Source organism: Rhodnius prolixus, unplaced genomic scaffold (genome assembly GCF_049639745.1).
Source record: "Rhodnius prolixus isolate KJV_2025 unplaced genomic scaffold, Rpr scaffold_8, whole genome shotgun sequence".
Lineage (NCBI taxonomy): Eukaryota > Metazoa > Arthropoda > Insecta > Hemiptera > Reduviidae > Rhodnius > Rhodnius prolixus.
Window position 1 is genome coordinate 8,547,613 of NW_027411593.1, and position 16,891 is coordinate 8,564,503.

Genomic DNA, 16,891 nt, shown 5'->3' on the forward strand with positions numbered 1-16,891 from the left:
TGAATAAAAAACCTTAACGAAGCTACATACAATTTATTATTATTTTATTTAAAAGTTACCACTTAATTAACGCCCTAGACTTTAGAGAATTAAAAAAAAATACTCCAAGCCTCGAAAAAAGAGGCTGAAACAATAAAATCACCATCCTTCTTTTATAGGAAAACGCGAGTCCTCTTGAGCCTAGAGGCGCTAGACGCAGATTCTTATCTAGTTGGGTCACTCAGGTAGCCTGTCCAAATTATTTTTAGAAAAGCAGTCCCGCCAATTGCTTGCTCAGTTCTTTACTTCAGTTACGATTGCTGCTTGACAGTCTCGTGTAGAAAGGACAGCCTTAAATGAACTCCAGCAGTTGTTAGAAGGACGATAATGTATCGAGTTTAACTGTTCTTTTTTCTTTGTAGTGAAATACTTTAATAAAGCTGCCATCTGATTAGTCAGAAAATTCGTTTGTCATTTATTGAACAAGCCTAACACTGATTTCTCATTGAGTCAGTGAGTATTTTTATTTTTAAGAGAGAGGTTCAAATTTAAGAGTTACATTTAGGTAATGAACTCAACTTGTCTCATATTTTAAGACCCCGATGCTATAAAGGCAGCTGTTCAGGAGAGTTTGTTGAAATAAGTTTTACAAATTTCAAAATAAAAATACAAATAAATCCCAACTCAAATAAAATAACCACAAGACATGCATGTTGATGTAAAATAATGAAAAAAAAGAAAGTCTATTCCTTTAATTCACTCCAATCTATAAAGTGATAAAAATCCACGCATAAAATTAAAAATTATGTTTTTCTTTAAAAGCTAAAAAAAGTATTTATCAATAAAATGCAATAATACAATCACGAAGTTAATTTTCATGTCCAACACTGGGGCTAAAGTAATTATATTATTATATTATTCAGTAGAGTAATTTATTAAAAATAATAATATCGACGATGGGGGACGGACATTCGATAAGGTTTACCATACCGTGACCGTGCTCAGATTACATGGTTTTATATAATGTTGAGTGCCAACTCTTTAAAACATTAAAGAGAAGTAAGAGGGAAATATAATCAACTAGCTAGCTGGGCATAGCACTGCTCTCTGTTGGTACAACTCTATAATTATATTGATAGTTGCCCATATGTCACAATATCGAGATGTACAATCCTTTTCCATAAAGGTAAATCATTCAATATCTTGTTATTAAAGTAATGAAATATAAATATAAACTATAGTGACAGAGACAAACCTGTTCAGACCGGTATTGATTACTATTTAATGTACACTGACTACCCAGTTGGAGTTCCTATCTAGTGGACTTGTAATGTTCCAGATTGTTTACTTTTGTTTTATATTTATTTTTTTTAAAAAGAACTTACTACAATTATTCTTGTTTTTGATGATTTACAATATTTTCTTTCAGAAAATCAAGAAAGTCAAGTACTTACTTATCCGGCTGTACCCATACTTAAAGATTAAAAGTAGCCAAATTATTATTCTCCACAATTACCACCTGTTCACTTCCCTCCAACTAGTAGTCCATCTCTTCTTCTAACTCCCGTTTTCCCGAACTTCTGCTTCTTCTTTTTCGTAAAGGAACAAATTGGCTACCTTTTGCTAGCCGTTTAGTTGGGCAGATACGTAGCATATAACTGCACCATCCTACTTATTATTTGATAATTCTCTCAGCAACTGTATCCTCAACATCCATTTCATTCATTATCTCTCTATTCCTCAACCCTGTCAATGGGTCTCTTGCGTGTACGCTTATCCCCGCGACAACAGTTTCATTGTTGTAGATTTCAGCTTTATAGGCTAAAAATTTCCTCTACAATATAGTGGAAGAAGAATGCTTTTATTTTGTTTTGATTTGTCTGTTACTCCACAGTACGGTGAGCAGCATACTGGTGGCTCTTTGCTTGTCGCTTTCTGTTCCGTACTTCTAATTCAAGCACTTAGCACAAGCAAGTTCATTTATTTCCAGGTCACAGACATCTCAGTTACCATCAGCCATTTACTCAGCTTTAGCAAAGATCTTTAAACCCTATTTCTTATAGTCCAAATTTAATTTTCTTAACATATTACATAGACTCTTTATCATGAGCTGAAACAAATTGGATGTCTTCAAAGAATAGAATAGAATGGGAATGAGTTGACTGCAATCGTATCCGAGAGAAAGTAAAACAAATGGAACTTTCAAGAAAAGAAAACTCATCTGTGGCTTCCATCTTCACCAAGTAGCATACAATATTCAGGACGTTCTCTATGTTACTTTCTTACGAACTTAAATTCATTAAAGATCTAATATTGCTATTTTTGGCCATTAGTAGTGCGTATGTCAACTGGATAAAACACTGCTGGACAGGTTATCCGGACGGCCATTGTCTGTACACAAGTTTGACATTTACAATTAAGGCTGTAAGAGGTCCGCGAAACTTAGTCGGCACGCTGACAGACAGAAGAAAGGGTCTCAAAGGTCGCCGGCTGACATTTAGAGGCACGCCTTTAGAGTCTTGTATAAGAATGTACTGTCCATGATTAACTTTTCTACATCATTACTTAGAGGTCGCCACCATCACAGCTACATCTATCCCACCCTCTACTCTTCATTGTAGTGTACCCCCTCAATCTTACAAAAGGGATCCCTTTGGCCCCCTTTCTATATCAACTGTTACCAACAGAACTTGTATTTAAAGTTAAATCCAGAGATTTATTATGCACCTTCTAAAGACTATTATATATACGTAGATGTCTCTCCATCCCATCTACTCCTTCTAAAGATACTTTCATTATCAAGCATCTTCCGCAAAGGAAATCTCCAGGATTTGATTTAATTTCTTGTTTCATCATACTTCCGTACTAACTCTTTCCCGTCCAGTATAAACACTCAAAATGATCTCTAAACCGAACAAACCTCATTATCTCGAACAACTTACTGTTCTAGACGTCTAGATAAATCTAAAGTGACATAGCATATTCCTACTCTTAATGATGCTGTATCCTCCCGCATCCTGCATTGGATAAAATACTAGAAAAGCTACTCCTTACGCGAGTTATCGTCTTATTCTCGATGCTCAAAACAATCTGCCTTAACACCAGATTGGATCTTGTAGTTTTCATTCTGTTATTAACCAGTGATTTTTGGCAATACATCTTATTGCTCTTCTAGAACAAAATCAGTATTGCTCGAATGGGTATTACACAAGCAACTGATCGAGTTTAGCGTCCGGATTCAGGGGCTCAAAAAGAAATTCTTCTCTACTCTTATTATTTGATCCTTTCATTATAATTCTCGAACAGGTTTTTCTGCGTCAGTCAGGGAAGTTCATATACTTGGTACATCAGGTGAAGCATACTTGGTCCATTTCTCTTTATCACATGCGTTAGCGATATGCCTTTTCAATCTCTTACTACAATATTCAATCATGCAATTCAAGCAAAGCAATTCATTTTTTTCATACTGATGGTGAACAGCTCAACCGACTCGCAACTGCTTTTACTTTTTTTTTGTACAACGGTTCATCAAAACGAAAATGAAAGTTAATCTTTAAAAGTGCCGACGTTTACCTTTTGACGAAGGTATCCTGTCACAATTACAGTACAGTGCATTACATTGGGCTCAATGTTAACAAGCCACTGTACTGCAGTTCGCACAATAATCTTAAAAGACAAGACCTCAAAAACGTTAACATTTTTTAGCTCTACTTCTAGACCGACAATCAAAAACAGAATCACAGCGCACTCCTGAAACAGAACTAGACATAATTGTTGGAGTCAGTTAAGCATTTCAATATATTTCACCTTCAATCTTTAAAATCTAAAATTATTCTTTCAATGCTTCATAAATTATATCCACTTCATAGAGATCTAAATATAACACATCCAACTGTTATTACATATTAATCAGAAATACAAACGATTTTTCAATAACTGTAGGCGTTATTGAAAGTGCATGTCAGTATTATTAAGCAGAGTACAGGAATGTGACAAACAAAACAGAAGAACCCCTTCCAACTGTTTGTAGAATAGGCCGTCGTCTGCCATATTTAATTCGAAAATAATTACGTTTATACGAAAACTTATTTTATGTTATTGTCTGGACGTAACAACTTGGACAAATACAATAATTTAATCAAAAAGAAAGGTTATCCACAACTACTCGATATGTACGAAATTGACGAGACATTGCAATAATGTAAAGTGATTATTTTAAAAAGAACAGCTATTGTATTGAGTCGAACTTAGATCGAAACACAATTGGTATTAGTTTTCTCTGATTTACTCGTTTTAGAAATACTCTAAGTTTTCTCAAATAGAAAGTATTACAACTTGAAATTTCAAGAAACATTTTTTATGAAAATGAATGTATGTCTTGATTAAGCGAATAATTATTTTTAGAAATCTATCAGTACTTGGTAAAAAAGATATCAAATGAGGCTAATGAAAACCTATCATTCCGTTTCACCAAGTTACACTTAAGTCCCCAAATTTAGATAGATTTATAATTGTTCAATTAATAAGAGAAAACTAAAGAGCTTCAGGAACTGAAAAAATGACTTTTTCCCTCCAAAAAATCCGAACTTTCAGCCATGTAACACTCCTACCGCTCTCCCAATCGTCGGCATCGTACGTAACTATTGTGCACCTCTGGCTAGATGGCTATGACACATTTTACTAAACCGAAAATCCATAGCCAACAACGAATCTGCCACTTCCATCAATCCTAATGCCTTTAATAACTAGACATCGAAACGTGGAAGACCTTGTTTGGGGCTCATCAAAACATCCAAGAAGGCATGCTGTAGTCTTAACAAGACTTCTTTGTTGGCAAATTTCGATATTGGTCTTTAAAATTCTTGGAACGTTCTCTCAACTTAATTACATGCTGTTTTATATATATATATATATAAAACCACACACAAAAAAACAGTTGGAACAGTTAAAAGGTCAAATCCTACTTAATCTTGGTATAAAAAGTTCCTTAATCTGGGTACTGGTGAGTAATGGGTAGTTATGTAATAAGTTTTAGGTATTCCAAGGTATGGCCAGTTCGTCACGGGTAATTCTCTTGAGTCAATCTGGTTTAGTTGGTTCAGCGGGGATGAACAGGGGTGAAGAATGTTATTACTGTGTAAGAGGTTAATCTAAGTTGTTTGTAAGAACATCTGGCGTCTTTTTTTTCCCATTCTTTCTTTATCCTGAGTTACTCCCTTCTCCTGGAGGCTAGAGTCAGGCTCCCTTGGGGATATTGGAGTTCGAAAAAGTTGTCCATTCAAGAATCAAAACTATTCTTCCTTAACTTTATTTTTTCTCTTCTTTCATTCTTTACTTTAAATTGAAATTTTACACTAAGTTTATCTGAAATGAAAGAGCTTTTCAATCGCGTTATCTTTTGCTCTACCATTCCCTTACCTTCAACGCATCCATCCATTTGTAGTTAATGAATTATTTTAGGTGGTGTATTTGATTTTTGTGGTAGATTTGTCTTTCTTGATATTTTGTAATAACCGTCTAACTATTTTCTGAACTTAGAGAACCTCAAAGGAAATATCTTTGGCGAAAACTGATAATTTTGGCATGTTTTCAAAATAAATAATTTTAATAAACAAATAAATCTTAAGTAACTCACGAATATTGGAAAAGTAAACTCTTTTCATTGCAGATTATTGAATATAAATTCCTCTTTGAAACCTTCTTCAGAAGACTGAAAATAAATTAATCGTCAAATAAAATCAGCTGTAGAATTATGTGATAAAAGTGAAAAGTAATGAAGCAGATAGAACTTAATTTATTAAACAAGATTTATTTATGAATTTTATATCTTTATTTACTCACTATAATTAGGAATCCATATTCAATAAAAGCTTAACATTAAACCCCCTGATTAATGAATCATCAAGCATTCTTTTATGATTTAATTGGAAGTAGTTAGTTAATTGAAGAGTTTTATTTAGCTTTTACTGATGGCGGGAGTCGTGATAATTGGATTATGAAATTAGAGAATTAGTGTTGTTGTTTTCTGAGAGTGATGTTTGTGCAAAAACTGTGCCAAAACTGTACTTCGACAGGAATTAGATATTCTCTAAAAGCTCCAAGTTCCTCACTCCAAGTTCCAGCGAAAGTGGTGTAGCCACAAAAAGGTGAGAAAGTGGTTTTTGGTTTTCAATCCTAGAATGTATGCTACCTAAATTTAGATTCTCTTGGGTGGTCGTAGGATATCTAGCTCTTGAGATTGTTCCAAAGAAGCTACTATGGCCCTTGAAGCTTTAAGCTAGAGAAGTAACTAGTTTTAGAAGCCTTTAAGGTCGGCATGCGACAAACAAGTCCAACCCAACTAGCCTCTGCTAGCTAGACAAAATTGACGATTCCGTCGGTGACTGGCCTCATAATAATTTTTACACTTAGATACGGCCGTCCTTCTAATTTTTAACAAATGACTGGCAAACCAAAAGTACTCTGACAGCACAAATAAACAAAATTTTAATGGTACTCTACTCACGTAGTCAAGTTACATCTTTTCTCTGCTTTCGTTGCTGTGGTGATTGAAGCTGGCTTTTTATGGACCCAAAGCCATCCAGGGTATAAGTAAAAACTCCCAAGACGTTTCTTTGCGTGAATTCTTGTAACCAAGGTCCCAGTGCCATACAGGCTAGTCTCCACCACTCTGGCACATCAGGAGTTGCTGTCTGAGCCAATACACTCCAATCGTTTGATTTCCTTAAACATGTGGTAGAAGAAATTTCTGTTCTCTTCGTAACGATTCTGCTAATTGTCAATGTAAATCTTAATTTCTGGAAACAGTTAATAAGGTAATAAAATTAATTTGTAAATAATTATTCATTTTACCAAGTATACAGACATAATAAAAAGTATTAACTTCTTACGATAAAGCCATTACCTTTATGTAGTTAATGATATAAATATTTTTAAAGGGAAACGACTTCTATCTCTTCTTCTGACCTAACCTTCTCTTGATGTTTGTCTTAGCATCATCAATCATCGAGGATCTAACTAGCTGTTATGATAAACATCATTAAATTGCATTATATAATGTATAATCGATTACTTTTAAACGATGCTGAAGAAATTAACTACACAGTTTACCATAAGTATAGATTAATATGGAATTATTTTTCAAAAGTTTTGTTCCCACCATTTTATTTGTTTATATAGAAATTTTTTTCGCAAGTTTTGAGTTTTCTAAATGTGTTTTGAAAGTCCGAATTCTCTTTCTAAAGTAAACCTTGGAATAAGAGCAAGATTGGAAGGTTCATAATACTTCGATCTTACTTTTTTAAGAGTGATCCAAAACACAAGCACCCAAAAACGTTCTTATTTCTTCAATTTGACTCAGTTAATTATATTGTATATATCACGTTTTTAAGAATGAAGGCAAAAGACAATCTCTTCAGAAACTTTTATCTATCACTAGAAATCTAGCGGGAGAATTAGAATTGTCTCCTTATACCACATATCGGCAAGGTATTTTTTAATACTCTTTAAAGTAAAATTTATTCAATATTCATTATTTCCTCTTTCATTGAGAGGAAATAAAATTGACATTTCACTTCTTTTTTTCTTTTTAATTTTCTTAACGCCTTTAGCTTTAAAAAACTTCCATTGTACACGTAAATGGCAGAATCTTTTCAAAATATAACTCTAATAAAGAATATATATAATAAACAAGCGCATATCTAGAGCGATTCTGTCAGCTAAACAATACTATTCTGGATGAATAAATATCTGACAAAACCAAAAATAAATGGATATCCACTAACCATTCATATATCTTGGATAATCGGTTTATCATCGTTTCCAATAATGGAATTCTCTGGTTTTAGATAGGGACGTTGAGGATGAGGAGGAGGAGGAGGAGGAGGAGGAGGAGGAGGAGGATGATGATGATGATGATGATGATGGCGTGTTCAGGGAAAATCCGCTGGAAACTATGGAAGCAGAAAACAATTGCGGACGGTAGAAAAACAATTTCAAATTGTGTAAGAGATAGAGGAATACTGTAGGTACCCCTCTACGCTTTTTCCTGTGTTAGTAGTAGACTTCCATTAATACTGAAACGCAAAGTGCTGGTCCTGCAGGGGGGGAAGTATTTTGGGGAATAGAAGTGGGATGAAGGATTGTAACAAATCCTCGGTTGAAACAATGTATACAGAAATGTATACACAATTAGTTGATTACACAGATCCTCTACTACAGCGGCAAGGTAGCCACCCTTCGGCGGAGGGCGGAAGTAGATTATTGTGTACATTGGAAGCGGTAGAAGGTGAGGGTGCTTTTCAAAGGCCTCCCCGTGCCGTACTTTATCCTTTAGGACTTTAGCCAAACAGTAACCTGGATTTATCCCTCCACGCCTGTACTCTTCCATGGCGTAGAGTCATATTGTTAGGCACATTCAATTAAATGTTATTATGTAATAATTCCATTCCCGGGTGCACACATACACACGAACACACGAACCAATGACCGGCAGCCATCTTTAATACAGAACTACAACCTTTCTCCGACACAATGGGGCGGGCATTTTAAAATTAATTAGGACAGGAGATTGCGCACAGGTTGCATAATTGATCGTTCAGCCCTTCCAATCTCGTCGCGCTTTTTCCAACAGTTCATTTGCGACATAATCTGATTCTCTTCCCTTTCTATTTTTTTTTTTTTTTTTTTTTTTTTTTTTTTTTTTTTTTTTTACCTCAATCCTCCCGCAAGCAAAAATTCCTTCTTTTTTCCCCAAAGCCACTGAAAAATTCTAGAAGGGAAAATTAATTATAATCAAGGGTATTTTTCATTTATTATTGTTATTAAGGAAGTATGGTCAATTTTTACGTCATTTGGAAATATTCCGTTGGGTACGGATACAGCCAGAACATTCTACAGACAGACAGGAAGTTGTGCCGTCTTTTCTGCAACTACGAGCCTACAATTTAAGCTTGACATTCCACAATTCCGGATAGCCAAGTGTAAACAGACGTTTTCAATTCACAATCCATGGTAGCCGCTACAAAATTTATTCCAGATTTCCTTTCAAAACCATTAGAACGATTAAGTTAATAAAACGTTCAAAAAAAAAAAAAAAAATTAACCACTTATCTTTTCACATTTAGTAGAAATATTGTTGGCGTTAAAAAAGTGACCTTATCTGCTTTTCACTTTTCATTCAATTGTAAACATAATTTTCCAAAGCTCTTTCCTCATTTTAAGTAATTAAACCTAGAACATATATCAGATAATACTTCGTGACAGCCAACTTAAACGAGAGAACAAAATATCGATTCCACTGTGAACCGCAACAATTGAACAGAGTTAAAGAATATACAATTATTAATTTTAATATACCCTCTGCTATTCAAATAATGGAATCTTAAAAGTTATTAGGGTGTTCAAACCATAAATTTGGACTTCATAGTCATTCACACTTTGTACCTCAACCAAGTATATGTTTACAACCAACTTGAAAATTGATGAATGATAGAATAAAGGCAAGAGATCGTGTCGTTCCCTCGGCACAGCCTAAAGCAAAGAGTAAAAGAAGTTTTGATATACTTGCTACGATGATAATCAAAATTTGTTTCTTCAGATTTTGGCCTCGCGCTCAGTAAAACAGCTAAAGTAAATGCTTAAGCTTAAAGCTTAAGTGAAACAGCTACTTTCTTCATGTAAATTACGAATTACATTACAAAGACTTACTCCACTCAAATTATCAAACAGTTGTCTTAAAATCTATTGTTTTTTTTAGTTGATGCGCTTTTCTTACTGTCTGAAACAGTAATGAGTTTATTTTTAAGGTTCTGACGACTTAAATGCTTACAGTTCAAGGCTAGCAACGACACTATAACTTCCAAGACTGTAGTTACAACCAAAGGGTGCCTTAGTCAAAGATTACTATTTCTTTGGAATTGAATTTTTCTATTTAACAATCCATTGCTATGTGCTAGAACTGATATTGTTTTTCAGAAAGATGAAGGACTCTCCAAGATGGCTGAAAAGAAGGAGGACAATTTACCAATAATATCAGATCGTTAGTATTCTATCAATTTTATACTCTACCTTTTTTTAAAATGTTGTTTGAACTGTAATTGATACTAAAATTCACAGCAGACGGTAAACTGAAAACTTTGGATTGGATGGCGTCACATTTCTCTCTAGATGCTCAACCATTGTATCGAGAGCACATCGCCAGGCAGATACACATTATGCGAGGTATTGCTTAAACTATTGCATGACCGGTTGTATCAGTCAGAAAAATTCTAAATCTTTAATCTGTATTTCAGTCACGGTTAGCAAGTACTTATTAGAAATGCTATTGAATCAGTTTTATTCTGATTTTGTTGCGCGAAATTTAGTAGGCAATTTCATAATGATTATTATTTTTTTTTGTAATAGGTATTTAATATTAAGAATAAGTAAGCAATCTACCCTAAAGAATCAGGCTCCTTTCTTGATATCCCTGAAGAAGAAAAACACCGTGCCTCGATTGTTGCCCTAATCATAGCACATGCTTTTATAGAAAAATATACTGCGATTGACAAGCTGTGGAATCGCTTTGGCAAGGGCGAAACGCCGTTTCACCTCCTGGGATAAAGAGTGCATTATGCTTGCAAGCGTTTCTCTAAATTTAATCGCTGCATCCTGGAGTGGAATTGGGATATCGGAGTTCGGTATTAAATATTTATTTGGGTGATGTGAGTTGTTTTTTCAAGGAAAGGATCAGTTTCCAAAGAGTTCACGTGAGGCTCTTATGCATGTTCTTGTTTGTAGATTATATTCTGTACTGTATCCCACTTGTACCAATTGAAATATAAAATTTTATTTTTTTCTTCGATTTTCGAGTTTTAATGCAAAAACATTCCTCTAATTCTAGAAACCACTTTTTTCAGATTCACGTTCAATTTTCGAGTAAGGAAAAATAAATTTATTAAGTTTTAATTTATCCTTTCTGTGTTGATGTTGCCCCTTAATTTTCCTTTATAATTTTTGTAGTCACACAAGTGATTAGTGTATACTTCGACAAAAAGGCTATTCAAACAGTTGGATGAAAGGATTCCCAGATAAAGATATCCAGAGATTTGAATGTATATTTACTACAGAGATTTAAGGTATCCTCGTCTTTTTACTTTTTTTCCCCCATTGAATACAAAATATAATAAATACTTAGGGGTCCTACTAAAATCGTGTCCAATACAGACGGGTATTAGAGAGGAATGATCTGTTATAAGTTGAAAGATGTTTGGGGGAATGAATTGAATTTTTGCGGGTAACATTGCCAAGTGAAGGGGTGGTACTGTAACTAATCCTCAACAAAGATGCTTAGCGCTAATGAATACGATGTTTCTATTGAACTAAAGCAAAACCCATGGCGAGAAGGTGCGGCAGGGATTGAAAGTGTATTGAATTCAAACGCAGTGAATGTGGGTGTTAGATGGTAATTAACAAGAGGCTGCCAAACCTTGTACACAAAACTGTCAGAATACTCTGTATAAACTAGACGGTGGTGTAAACACAAGCGCGCTAGAAGTGGTCGCCTCTCAAAGCTTATTCACTTTGTACACACTAACACATTCTAGAGGGTACAGCCACAATTAGTATTAGGTCAGCTTTTGCTAAATAGTAATTGATGCTTGTGCTTTAAAGTATAAATGCTTTGAAAACTAACACGCTCTTCTATATGTAACATTACTGTTAAATTATATCTTCTTATTGCGATTAACTTAAACTATAATCACATCGCTCTCAAATGGGTAATTTAAACAAAGGGTTTTAACTTTTTCTTGTCATTTATACATTTTCTTGTCCGTGTATAAACCATGTGTTAATTTTCCAAATTCACAATTAATATTTCCGTGAAGTTTGTCTCATCTTCAGTCAATGTAGGCCCTTACTTCCTTCAGAACTACCTCTTCCATGGTTTGGGAATGTAAAAAGGCCCTGGAACTACAGTCGACTAACTGGCCAGGAACGTAGCTAACACTCCTTTCATTGGCCTGGAACCTGTCCTGGGGATCACCAAGGGTGCACAGTTAGTGCGGCACTCAAAGACTGGTGCATGAAAAGAACCGGGTGATGTGTCCTGGGGTCAAACACAGCAAGACTATGATGCCTTTGGCTGTGTAAACAATGAGCCAAAGAGACCTCCTGTGCTTGGGTAGAAATCAGATTACTCTGATCACAGGCCTATTCACGGGACATGGTAGGTACGAGGTGGGGGCTTATTAGCTCGGAACCGTTGTTCAGGTTATGTCAGGAAGAGGAGGAAACAGCCTCTAACTTGTTGTTCGATTGCGTTACAATCGAGTGGTTGCGCTATGAAATCTTTAGCTCTTTGAGACCAAACAGAGGAGATAATAGCTCAAAAAGAACTAGTGGGGAAAGTCCTCGACCTTTTTAGTAGGGGAGGTTTCGTCTCTTGTGGCAGCGGTGCCTTGGGGCTTCCTAAGAAAAGAAGTTTATCATAGTGAGGTCTATAGAATGAAAGAGACTTCTATATGTACTCTTAGTCTATAGATTTACATAAAATTGTAGGCCCATTATAGAGAAAAATCTCTAAAAATGTTTGGATCTCTTAGTGATCGTAAGATTGGTGAAGATAAGATTCACGGGTTTCAAGGAAAGGACTCATTTCAATGAAGCAACAATATTTAATTCTGTAAGTTGATACTCTCTTACAGAAATAAGATAGACAAGAACAAAAAACATATCAAAGGGTATTCACTTGATCAGTACAGACTAATATACAAAGACAACGACGTTAGGCAGCATTCAGGCTGGTAATTAAAATGTCAGGTCAGAATAAGGATTGGAATTTTTCTATTAGAATGGGAAAACCTGTTTCTAGAATCATTACTATAACTAGTAACATAATGTACAGAATTGAAACAAATATGGCCTTGAGCATAGTGGAAGAAGTAGAAGATAAAGTAAGAAGTATGAATAGTCTTCCAAACCTCCCTTGGATTCATTGTCTCCAAGCAAAAGGTGACCAAATATACAGCAGCTAAAAGCGAACCATGTCTAAGACGGTTACATTGATTTATAGAGCCTAAATGTGCAACTATATCCTAGAAAGGTGGTCTTGGCGAATAATTGATCATATAAAGGAGTCCAAGCTACTTCTTAGACTTATCATACTATCCCCAGAATGACCTTAACTTTTCATGTGAATCCAAGACTACTCAAATAGTTCTTTCTCACCTATTTTTGAGGGCACCCAAAGCCGCTAATTATAGCAGTTCTTATCCTCTTAACACTTCTTGAAAACCGTTTTATTAATTCGTCAATTCGTTTTAATTGATTACCCTGATGATAATGGTCAGTAAACGGAAAATGGTGCAAGAGTATCACGCCTCCGGAAAGTGATTCCATTCACGCTTCCTTTAGTCAAATTATTAACTAGCGGGTAGCTTTATCGATCTGTAGTTTTAAATTTTAAATAAAATAAAATAAAAAATATAAATTCGTTTATTTTATTTATTTCTGCTTACGGTGGGACAATATGATAAGCAGCTTATAGCTGTTACTGCAGTAATAGGACACGTGCTGTCGGCACTTACCAATTATTTCCAACCTTGTAACTACAGATTTTTTTTTTTCGTACTCGGTTAACGATACTATTGAACACATTGCGCCAATTAAGTGTATTTATGGCAATGATCTTCCCGTTATGCTTATTTATTTACCCTAACTATAAGCTTCCACTTTTTTTTTCCTTCCCTTGTAAGTGTGTACGTTTTACAAAATGATTTATAAAGAGAGCGCTCCTAGTGACAACATTATTGAACGAAAAGAAATAAATAGGGGTTGCCCCATCCCTTTTTTGTTCCCTTGCAGTTTTAAAAGCTCTGAGAAAAAATAAATAAATGAAGAGAAGTTAAAGGAAAGTAGGTTTTTTCTTTTTTAAAAAAACGAGCAAGTTTCAGACCTTTTCCTTTGTGTACTCGTTGTTGGGTTTTTCAAAGATAAAGTGTTGGAGTAGATAGTGAAAGGTTTGAACGAATGGAAATGGTCGTTCCCTTAGTTATAGAGGAGAAGCAGAAGAATAGGACGAGGTAGAGGTTAGGAGAAAAACATACCAGTGAACCATGTAAATGTCTAAAAGCCTCTTAGAGGAAAAGCGTTTTGTAAGTGATACACTAACAGAAAGGAAACTCCTCTTTAGAAGTGACGAACCGTTTTCCCAACCTACCGTCGGCTGTACTTAGAATGTTACCAATTTCAATTGCCCTTCAACGTTAATGCTAACATAACTGACACATCTTTGGAATAAAGTTATTTTCTGCTTAACAACTTTTTTCCCCCCTCTTTGCGAAGGTTAAAAAAAAAACCTTTTATAGATTTTGACTGATCTATTTCGAATATATATTGGGTGAAATAAAATGTATTGATATTTAGAGTAGCTAAAAGTATTAAACCAAAATCTATCTTAATACATTCTCTTGCAAACTTATACTTGTAAAATATATTTGGTTTTATATGTACCTTTTACAAAAGAATTCAAATTGTATGCTAAATATTTATAAATAAATATGTATACGTTTAAGAAATATCAAATTATGAATGTTTAAGCCATATACCAACATCAATAATACTTATTAACTTCATCCAAAATTAATAAACTACTAAAAACTTCCTTTCATTATGCACTGCTCCAGCAATAAATCTTAGCTAAGTTTGAAAGAGAAATGCTCTTAAAATAATTAACTTTGAGATCCTCTGAAGCTGGTGTCGAAATGAATTTTATTTTCGAAAGAAATAATATACTTCAGAAACTGCTTGAAAGATTTTCTTTTAGAAAGTTTTCGATGCGATGATTTCTGTCAAAATCCCATGTGGAAGAGGGACAATTTTACTGATTTTGTTTTTTTTTTTGGTCCAAGTTTAAAATATTCTAAAACAATTTTCAATAAACATCTCTTAATGATGCCTCTCATTTTTTATTTTTGACTGGTTCTTGGATGAAAAGTAACGTTCAAGATTCCCTCTATAGCAAATTAAAGTACCTAAAGGATTCAAAATTGTATTCAGCACTGCGATCTTAAGCAACAGAGAAATCCATTTTTTCCCTTTATTTCTGTTAAAACTCATGTATTCAGAAAAGAGATCTAGGCCCAAAGAAAATTCTCCAATAACTGATATTTCCCTGTGATTGCGTTAAATGAAAATTGGTGCGAGTAAAGCTAAATTTATATACGTACCATTGCATGAACTTATTCAAGCTTAAGCAATGAATCTCATCCTGTGAGCTTCTGATTTTCCTTTTTCTTTCTAGAATTGGTTTCTACTGGAGAAAGTAGTGCTGGAGCTTTCAGACCTGTAGCAAGAAGTCCAGATTCTACTGTACCTAACCTTTCAGGTAATTCGCTCAGTGTTCTTTCGCAATGTTTACTCTAATGTAGGCAATCCCTTTGGAGACTTGCTTTTGATCCGCTTGGGCTGAAGAGTTATAAAAATAATTCTTGGTGAATATGAATTAAGCATTTTTCTACAAGAAAGGAGGTAAGAAAAGTTGTCAATAAATTTAGAAGGAAAAAGAAAAAACATTGTCTACACTTTTGGATATAATGCAAGCATTTAAGTTTATGCAAGCATTTGTTTTACATGTCCACCACATTCTGGAAAAACCCTTGTCGCCCACAATGAAAGCATAAATTTCTTGAATGGGCGTCCAGGGCCCACATGACTGCCTTTGTCACAAATAAATTAGAGAAAACTACTGATTTCTAAAATATTTTTAGTCGAAAGTTTAAGGAATTCTTAAAAATGTAGCTAATATATTCACAGGTAGTGAACGAGCAGGCGCTCCATCACCGATAGACTGCAGCACATGCGCCGCTTACTTGGTCCCAGAACAGAAATCACCTCCATCCTCATCGTCCACATCTTCATTCAGAAATTGATTTAAACAAAAATAATAATAAAATTATCTTTCGTAGGATTACTTAGATTTAAAAAAAAAAAGAACAAGTTTATCCAAATTTAAGAGTATAAGAATATTGATAATTATAAGAATAGTATTTATTCAGGTTAAATATTTTAACAAATAAATTTTTAATTTATGATTTCTATTATTGTGCGTAAATATGATCAAAAATTGTTGATTATTGTAGTCCAAAAAAAAAAGCACATTAATTGGCTTTAATCCTCCTGGTTGTGCAATTGTAAAAATATAAAATTAATATATAGAATTTGTTGTGTAAATAGAATCTATTGATATGTACACTATCTTAGTAATATAATTTGTTTTGTTTTGTTTAAATATTTTAAATAGTTTATTATTTATTTGTAAAAAGTATGCAAGTGTGTCTGTTTATGAAGTTATTTATTGAAGTAATAAAACTACTGAATACCTGCTTCATTTTGATTGAACCTATAAACCGGCACTTATTAGATTTTCCTAATAAAATTTTAGCCACTAGTTAGTCGAGTGAGGCATTCGTACCCTCTAAAATAGCCGTACAAAAGAAGTAAGGGTTCTGCGAATTGTAAACTCTAATACTGAATAAACAAAAAAGTTATTCTTATAAGATGAACACTTTTTGGGTAATAGGTGAGTAAAATTTGGTCCGAAGAGATGAAAATTAAAATCGCCTACTTTACGTTTAACTTTTAGGTAAAGTTTTCTAACTTTTTTACCAATCCTGTAGTTACGGAAAAGTGCTCGATAAATGAGTGCATAATATACTCCGACTAGGAACCGGCACCAGGTTTTTGTGAGTCTTTGGGCGATAGAGCCTCAGCGAGCCACTTTACTTTGTTGACATAATCATGTGGCGACAGACAAGAACATTATCAAGTTTACAGTATAAAAAACGATCTAAATAATAGGCCTCGCCCCAGGTCGCTGTTCTGAAGATTAAACGTTGTGTACTTTAAGTTGCAAAAGTTCTTTGGTAAGTTC

The 16,891-nt window shown here is 34.3% G+C and overlaps 1 protein-coding gene across 3 annotated transcripts in view; it reads left to right on the forward strand.

The window, feature by feature from the left end:
* Positions 1 to 16,337, forward strand: part of fuss (SKI family transcriptional corepressor fussel) — a 34,812-nt gene extending 18,475 nt beyond the window's left edge. For 2 of the 3 annotated variants that reach the window (XM_074121621.1, XM_074121619.1), the window contains exons 5-8: positions 9,955 to 10,018; positions 10,096 to 10,200; positions 15,263 to 15,346; positions 15,775 to 16,337. In XM_074121621.1, coding sequence (XP_073977722.1) covers positions 9,955 to 10,018; positions 10,096 to 10,200; positions 15,263 to 15,346; positions 15,775 to 15,890 — 369 coding nt within the window. In that variant the 3' untranslated portion in view covers positions 15,891 to 16,337. The remainder of the gene's footprint in view (positions 1 to 9,954; positions 10,019 to 10,095; positions 10,201 to 15,262; positions 15,347 to 15,774) is intronic. The other variant, XM_074121620.1, reaches the window with a different exon arrangement.
* The last annotated feature ends 554 nt before the right edge of the window (positions 16,338 to 16,891 follow it).